The following is an 8,542-nucleotide window of genomic DNA, read 5'->3' as shown; positions in this document are numbered from 1 at the left end:
TGCTTTGCTTTTCACACACATGCACACGCATGACAAATTCTGATCAAATCTGCAAACCAAAATTATTTCCAGGCCAATGATAAAATACCCACTTGGTAATGAGGCCACCTCATTCATTGTAAATAATATCAATAATAAATAAATAAATGAAAAATACTATATTTACCGGTTCTATAAACTGACTCCCTATCTCAACTGATATGAAGTACGATGTGGAGAATCTCCAACCTGACCACTTCACACTCCATATCAGTCAAGATGAGAAGTCAGTATATAAAATCGGTAAGTATAAACTTACCTACTAAAATATGATATCAAAACATCGATTATTTAATATATCATCTACTTCTAATAACTATTCAAATCAAATTTTCTCAAAACTTTCTCAAGTATTTATTTAAGTAATTGTGAAAGTTTCTGGGCGACTTTTCAACTTTCTAATATTATTGCTTGGTCCTTACAAATGGAAACGTAGTAAGAATTTATGTTGCATTGAATTGCTACACATAACAGAATTTGCTGTAGACTTTTCTCGAGAAAATGAAATTTTCCGGGACATAATTAACAGGAAAAGAAAATTCATATATGTAGACTTGCAAATGAAGACACTTGACCAAGGAAGAAGACTTTGATTAAGTCAAGTGAAAGCAAAATATTTATCACATTGGATTAAGGAGAAGCATTATGATAACTTGTGTGACATATACACATTTTATTTTCGATCATATAAATTCACAAAAATTTTCAAACACAAAAATTTTTAATAATTTTAAAATCAAAATTTACATTCCTTACATTAGCGTTGCACTAAAATACAAATTTTCAGTCAATTTTTTATTTATTAAAATGTAAAATTGATACACCGAAGATATTAATTAGATTAATGGGTAATTTTAATATACCTTAATGTTATCAAAATTCATAATGTTTTTGGAATTTAATCTTAATACAACATCGTTGGTTGGCAAAAAAAACTAAAAACTAACCAGATTTTTTATAGTAAACTCTCGTGTTTTTAACCTTTTTTGTGAGCACCCAATGGTTTTGGAAATGAGTAATGCTATAGTTACCGAAGGATGTGCATTGAATTCGTGCATCGAATAACGTGGCACAATGTTGACCATTGATTCATTATAAGTTAATATTAATCAACGGTTAGGATTTTACTACGTCATTCAGTGCATAGATTTGGTGTGTAATTTTCTGTAACTCTATTATTTTCCTTTGGAAATACAATCCTAACCATAGTGTGTTAGTTTTTTTTTTTTTTTTTTTTTTTGGCAGTGAGCCGCCTCTGGTTTAAAAAATGCAAACCAAATCCTCGTGTGCTTGGCCTTTATTATAGTGAACACTTGTTGATTTCAGAAATTTCATCAATTCAATCTTAAAAAACGTCATATCCTTCAAATTTGAATAGAATAATCTAGCAATCCAAAAAAAAAAAAAAAAATGGGACTTAAAATTGCATTTCCAAAACCAATCGGCACTCACTGCCAAAATGATAAACGTTTGGGAGTTAAACTGCATTCTAAAACAAACGAATACTCACTTTAAAAACATAAAAAAAGAAGCTATGTTCTAGTTTTTTCAATATAATAACTTAATTTACAATCTGTTGAAGTGAAGACTAAAACGGTGCAGTTTTGGAGCATAAATGAAACGCTGTACTTTGATATTTGTCTATGATGAATCCTGATTGTTGATCTCAAATCTGATATGATGGCTGAGAAGCTTCATTAAGTCAACACTATAAAAAGGGGCACTGCACAGTAAATCTGATCTCAAATCTGATAGATTGTTAGATTATTCTATTCAAATTTGAAGGATATGACGTTTTTTAAGATTGAATTGATGAAAAAAAATGAGACTTAAAATTGCATTTCCAAAACCAATTGGCACTCACTACCAAAATGATAAATGTTTGGGAGTTAAACTGCATTCTAAAACAAACGAATAATCACTTTCAAAACATAAAAAAAGAAGCTATGTTCTAGTTTTTTCAATATAATAACTTAATTTACAATCTGCTGAAGTGAAGACTAAAACGGTGCAGTTTTGGAGCACAAATGAAACGCTGCACTTTGATATTTGTCTATGATGAATCCTGATCATTGATCTCAAATCTGATCTGATGGTTGAGAAGCTTCATTAAGTCAACACTATAAAAAGGGGCACTGCATAGTAAATAGATGTTGTGTTTTTGTCTCTGGTTGAAAAAGTTTTATATTCACGATTTTCTCTCTGTTAAAGGTCTTAGATTGATCTTTGTAACTTGTGTGATTGGGTAATCTGTTAGTCAATCAGGAGGGCTTCTTTGCTTTTGTTCTTGGGGATTCCAGGTGAGTATCTCTAGGATTAGCTACTGTGAAGATTACTTGTAATCGTTGAGAGTGTGATTGGGTTTGCACTTGTTCTTGGTTGAATCTTGTTAATAAGTAGTGCAACGCGCTCTCCCATTTCCAGAGTTCAATGTGGACGTAACTTATCCAATTTAGATAAGTGAACCACGGTAAAATGTGTGTGTTGTGATTGATTCTTGCTTTTCTTTGTGGCTTGTGTGATATATTTGATCTGTGGATATTGTAGTTTAGTTACAACGTAATCATATTTAAGTTAAGAAATCGTTGAATATAAAAATCTTGACTGTCCACAATTGTTTAATCTGCATTTAAAAGAGATTCCACCTAGCACCTAGATTTAAATTGTTGATTTTTCGGCTTCTAGTTAATTTACCATGATGTTCTTCTTCAATTAAAGTTAACATACGAATATTAACAATGAGTGAAAAATTGTTTTTTTCAAAGTTTTTGAGTGACAGAATGTAATTATGCCAAACCTTGGGTGGAAATTTGTCATTCACTCTAACCTTTAGCCTATACATTAAAAAAATTTCTAAGACCTTTACATCAAAGACAGATCAATATGTGACATAGAAGTGCTTAACAAAAAAGTGCTTAAATGGTGAAAAAAAAAAAAAGTGCTTGATGAGTCACACAAAGTGGGAGAAACCATGTGAAAGGGATTAGCTTTGCTTAGCCTGCTATAATTTTGAAGGGGGAAATAGTATGTGGCTTAGTCTTGTTGTTAGTCGGTGGAGAAAAAATAAATATATGTGGTTGCCCAAAATATGAGTTAATTGTTGTTAGTCGGTGGAATTTTAAATTGTAGATTCCTATGTCCGATTATGGGTCAAATTTTTTGAATTTGGTTTCTAAATATTTTACATATATTTTATTTAAAAAATCTTCAATATTAATTGCAAGGATACATCAGTCATACAACGAACGGCCCAATAAATTTATATTGTTATTATATTTTCTTCTCTTTCATTGATATTTATATTTGTTGTTATTAAATTTAATTTCTATATAACATAAATGTATTACTTTGTGGTACTACTATTACGAGGACATTGTAAATTGTAATACTATAAACTTTCTCAAATTTGATAATATTTGATAGATTTATTTAGTATAGTGTAATATATATATCTATATAATATATATATATATTATATATATATATAGGTGTATTTTCTATACTTTTTGGATTTTTTTATATAAAGCATATCAAAATTGGTTTTCGAATCAGCAAAACCCAATTTTTTTATATAATCCTAAAAGATATATCAATTTATTTATTTATATATCACTTGGGTATTTTGATAAAGATAAAGATAAATATATATTTTTATACCCCAACATCCATCATTTGATAAATAAAATATAATCCATATTGAGCATATATTTTCATAGGGTAGTTGGGTGTATTTAATTGTATCAATAATTCAAAATAGTTTAATTTGTTCTTTTTAATTATTATTTAAATGAAAATCTCAATTATATTAATTAAAATTGTAATGAAATATAATTGTCAAACTTATAAAATAAATTATATATATATTTCTAGGTTGGGAATGCTTTTAGAAAGTACATAAGTTACTTTTCTAAATCTACAAGTTTTTAATTAATTTAAAATTTTACATGTTTTTTTAATTATAGTACTTTCAACTTAGAGGTCCAAAAGAGAGATTCCTTGTGCTTTGACGTACAATTCTCTTACAATCAAAGTGAAAAAAGGAAAAAAAAAAAAAAAAATTCCTAGCTTCTCTTGCAATTTTTTATATTGTTGAACTTTGACGGTACGATGAAATTCACTAAAAGAAAAAAAAAATATAAAGGTTATATGAACAAAGTAACAAACCTTGTCTATCAAAAGAAATCATATAGTAAAATGATAACGAATAACTAAAGAAATGAGAAAAAATGCATGAGATATAAAAACATAACAAAAACTTACATTTTATGAATTTCAAAAATACCCCTATAGGCTTATTAATGTATTTCGAAATGTATTTTAAAAAACGAGTAGAAACCAATTCTTAAAATATTTTATTAAATAAATCATATCAAATGCTAATATCTTGAATTCATCATACCATCTATACTGCAATGCGGCCACAATACTACTTGGGTTCATTTCACCCTAGTGATATGTAACTTTGAGGGTTTTTAAACGGTGTACATATGAGAGTGACGTGTTGAAATTAGGAAACAAATGTTATAATAATTGTTCTAATATTCAAGCTTGTTTACATCGTGTCTATGTATGTATATTGATAATGGACAAATTGAATGCCCATGAAAACAATTCGAACGGAGATTGGGAGTCCCTTTCGGTCATGGTAGGACGGTGAAAGCGTGAAACACCCTTTAAACTTGGATTACTAGCCATGAGAACAGAATCTTCCTGGCTTAAAGCTTTATAAATACGGTGATGTGGCATCAGTAATTAAATTAAATCAAATCCAAATCCTAAAAATAAAATTATGAAATTATGAAACCAATTAGTCACACAAGTCCACCTTAAGTGTACGGCTCTTCAAATCTAATTATTTTTTTATTTTTAGATCTTTGACGTGTATTTTGGTTCTTTAATAGAATTGATAATCTATTGTGGGGTATATCATCTATTAAAAAAATTACAAAATTATAAAATTACATATTAATTAATAATTTTTATTTTTTCTACACTTTCATCATATAAAGGTACACATTTGGCACTTTTATCAAACTCTAGAATGGTGCAATGCTATAGTAACAAGGGGGTGGAGATTCCGAATGGCACTGACCACTCTATTGGTTGGACTTTCTGCTCGGCTTTTTGTCGGTCACGGGTCCATCCAATGACAACCAGTCACAGACCACAAATTTATGTCGGTCATATTTTACCCCACATTTAAAACATGAAACCAAATGATTAATTACGATATAACATAATACAGAAAGATTAAAAGATAAACAAAGCTTCATCCTTGATGCATCTATGAAACAACTGCAGAAACTTATTATAATTATATACAATGGATATATGTAATTAACTGGATTCCAGACTCAATCTAGACTAGTTAATAACAGCTTCCATGAGGTCTGCATCATTTGCCATACCCTGTAATGTTTCAGGCGAAAGGCAAGCTTCAATGTCTACACTGCCTTCTTCTTCTCCAGGAAACACTGTTATCTTCCCATCAAACTTGTTTCCTGGTCCGCTTCTTACTGCAATTGGTTTTCCCCACCCAAAATCATTGCCGTAAATGTTGAACCTTGGCGAACTACTAGTGACCAAAGCATTAGTTACCACGCTGTCCATTGTTATTAGCTTTGGGCTGTCCGTCCATGACTTCAAGAAGTTCATTAACTTCTCTTCTGTGTGCACAGCAACCATCTTGTTCATTTGCAATGCCACATAGCCAAGTCCTTTCTCTACTACCTCTCCTGCTTTCATTGCTACTGTCCCAGTCTGAACTGCATTTCCAAAATATTCTGCCTGCAATTGTGCTTGCAATCTTTGTCTAGCACCGATCAACATGCGATAATTAATCTCTTCATTGGGATCAAGATGTTTGTTGCGGATTGCAGATCGCCAAAAGTGAGATAAGAGAGCTTGAAGAGAGGAGATTTTGTTGGTGCCTATCTCAGCATTGGCTTTTGCTTTGAGTTTTGCTATATTTTCCCTTGTAAAGTGAAAAACTCTTTGTTGCAGAAGTGGTGGAACGAACCTATTATAAAGTTGTTCGTTGGTCAAGAGAGGTATGCGAACAGGACAATCAGTATTACGAACAAACCAGCGCTGAAGAAGAGGAGGTTTGGATAAACAATTCAAACCTCGAGAAATTTCTGACCAAGAATTGAAGAAATGCCAAAAAGATGAGCCATCAGCAACGGTATGGTTAATGGTGCAACCAATAAAGATCCCATCCACAAGCTCAGTAACTTGCACGGCGAGCAATGGCTTGGAGGTACCCTCATGGTTCCTAACACCATTTAGTGGGAAAAAGGAGTAAACAATTTTAGGAACGTAGATAGGTTCAATGATATCTGCAATTGAAACTCCCTCAGCTACAGCATGAATAAACTCGGCTCCAGCATTATTGCAATCTATAAAAAAGGAGACTGTGTTATCGTCATGTTCAGTGGTGGCAAAGCGACCTGATAGCGGGGGAAAGAAGTCAAGCGTACGTGAAAGGGAGGTCTTAAGGTGGTTGATTATGGAGTTGAAGTTTGTGTTTTCTAATTCTTCATTGTCTGGAGGTTTTGGTTTGTGAAAGAGAAGTCCCTTCTGGATGGAATCCACCAGAAAGAGCTGAAGATCCCAAGGAGTTAAATCAATCCTTAGGTTCGGTTTCTTGTGATTGGCTGCACAGACACTGCTGGAGGAGATTAAACGAATGTTTGCCATGCTCTCTCAAAATATTGGTTCAAGTTTTGAATCAGAGAGAAGAAAGAATAAATTGATAATGAGAGGTGAGGTCAGAATCAGAGTCTAGACTTTTGTATTGGGTTTTATTGAGGTCTCTCACCACTATACGTAGTATAAGGCATATACATCACATGTCCGCTCTCATCAAACAAAAACAATGGCCTAATGACTATTTCAAAATACAATTTTACTATCCAGAGGTAATAATTTCCTTAATGGCTAAAGTCTTGTCGTGTTTTGTATAACTTTTTTATATGTTGAAAAAGAAAAACAGTTTGGGCATCAAAAAAGAAAGGTGATAAAGTGAATGTCAATGTCCTTACTTGAGTTTATAATACACCATCAAAGCTTTCTTCTTTTGCATCTTTAATATATTATTTTATAAATTTAACGAATTATTAATTTATTACATTAGTCCCACGGGACTGGCTAAAAATATTATTTAATAGAGATTATTAATTTATTGATGTTTAATTGTGTTTTAAATGTGTATCAATTAAAGTAATAACTTTATTATATATTGATGAATGGATTAGTTGGCATTGAATTGGAAAATCCCCCTTAAGTTATCAAATTTAAATGTGTAATAACTTTATTATATATTTACCGGTTCATACAAAATAGAATAAGTTTATTGAGTAAGTTTAAGGTTATGATTTGTTCATTCCACTGAATGGTTCATCACAGAGATAGATGAATGGATTTGAGGGTAGCACACCTAAATTATTGAAACAAACAAAAATGAAACTCGTGTTGTCGAAGCTTCATTATGATTTGTTATAACCTACACGTCAAATCCAACCTAAACACACAACAATCCAAACAACACAGATCAAACAAACACACACAAAACACCAACAATTACCGTGGCTCACTTGCTTAGTTTGAGCAAGCTACGTCCACGTTGAGCTTGGGAAACCAGTGAGCTCGCTGCACAATATTTATCAAGATCACAATACAGATTTCTACCCAATATCAAAACCGCCTCCAATCTTCTCAAGAACCTGTAACTCCCTAGAGACACTATTCCATATATCCCTAATGACCTATGTACACTAGCACACTCAAATGACCTGAAACCAGCCACTTGATTTACAGTTACAAGAATCAAGACCACAAAAGCCCAAACCCTAGTAGATACAGTTTTTGCTTGACAGAGAAGAAAGAGATACAAATTTTCAATCAATCGATTCTGCCCTGCTTGCCTACTTATATATCATTGACCTTTAGGCTCCTTTTCCACCGTTGGATCTTCAGCAAGCCAACGCTCAGGATTAATCTCACCATTAGCTCAAAACGACGTCGCTCCATTTAATGATGAAACATCACCGTATAAAGCCATCACACCAACATGATTGAATTTAAAGAGGAGGTAATTGTGATTTTAAAAGCTAAAGCAAATTGATAGCTTTTGTCTAATGTTTCTATCATTGATAGAATTCTAATTGAAATGCACTCTTCATCATGTGAATGGGGATGATTTTGTATTCTTTTAAAGCATGAACCCTAATTTATAATTCATACCCATCATCTTCTCTTTTAACTAGCTAAAGTTCCTTCTTTACTTTAGACATATATCTGGGCTCAACCCTAGCTTCCCAATCCCTAAATTGAACTCTTTCTCCCTCGCACTTAGACTAATAAATTTGAGTTATTTACTTTGTAGCCTTGTGGTAAACATTTTATCCTAAACGTACAGTACAAGTAGACGGACCTTTCGACAAAGTAATGTAATTCTTAGAAATCGGAAAGAACAACAACAACAAAAACACTCTATTGGATC

At 32.0% G+C, this 8,542-nt stretch overlaps 1 protein-coding gene across 1 annotated transcript; it reads right to left on the bottom strand.

Moving 5' to 3' along the window:
* Positions 1–5,135: 5,135 nt before the first annotated feature.
* LOC116114536 (uncharacterized acetyltransferase At3g50280-like) lies at positions 5,136–6,856 on the bottom strand. Its single transcript, XM_031400681.1, has one exon. It carries the CDS (start codon positions 6,736–6,738, stop codon positions 5,404–5,406), a length of 1,335 nt encoding a protein of 444 aa, XP_031256541.1. The 5' UTR covers positions 6,739–6,856; the 3' UTR covers positions 5,136–5,403.
* Positions 6,857–8,542: the final 1,686 nt, after the last annotated feature.

Source organism: Pistacia vera, unplaced genomic scaffold (assembly GCF_008641045.1).
Source record: "Pistacia vera cultivar Batoury unplaced genomic scaffold, PisVer_v2 Contig712, whole genome shotgun sequence".
In the NCBI taxonomy this organism is placed as follows: domain Eukaryota; kingdom Viridiplantae; phylum Streptophyta; class Magnoliopsida; order Sapindales; family Anacardiaceae; genus Pistacia; species Pistacia vera.
The sequence above is the reverse complement of the archived record's forward strand: the minus strand, read 5'-3'. Positions and strand labels throughout refer to the sequence as shown.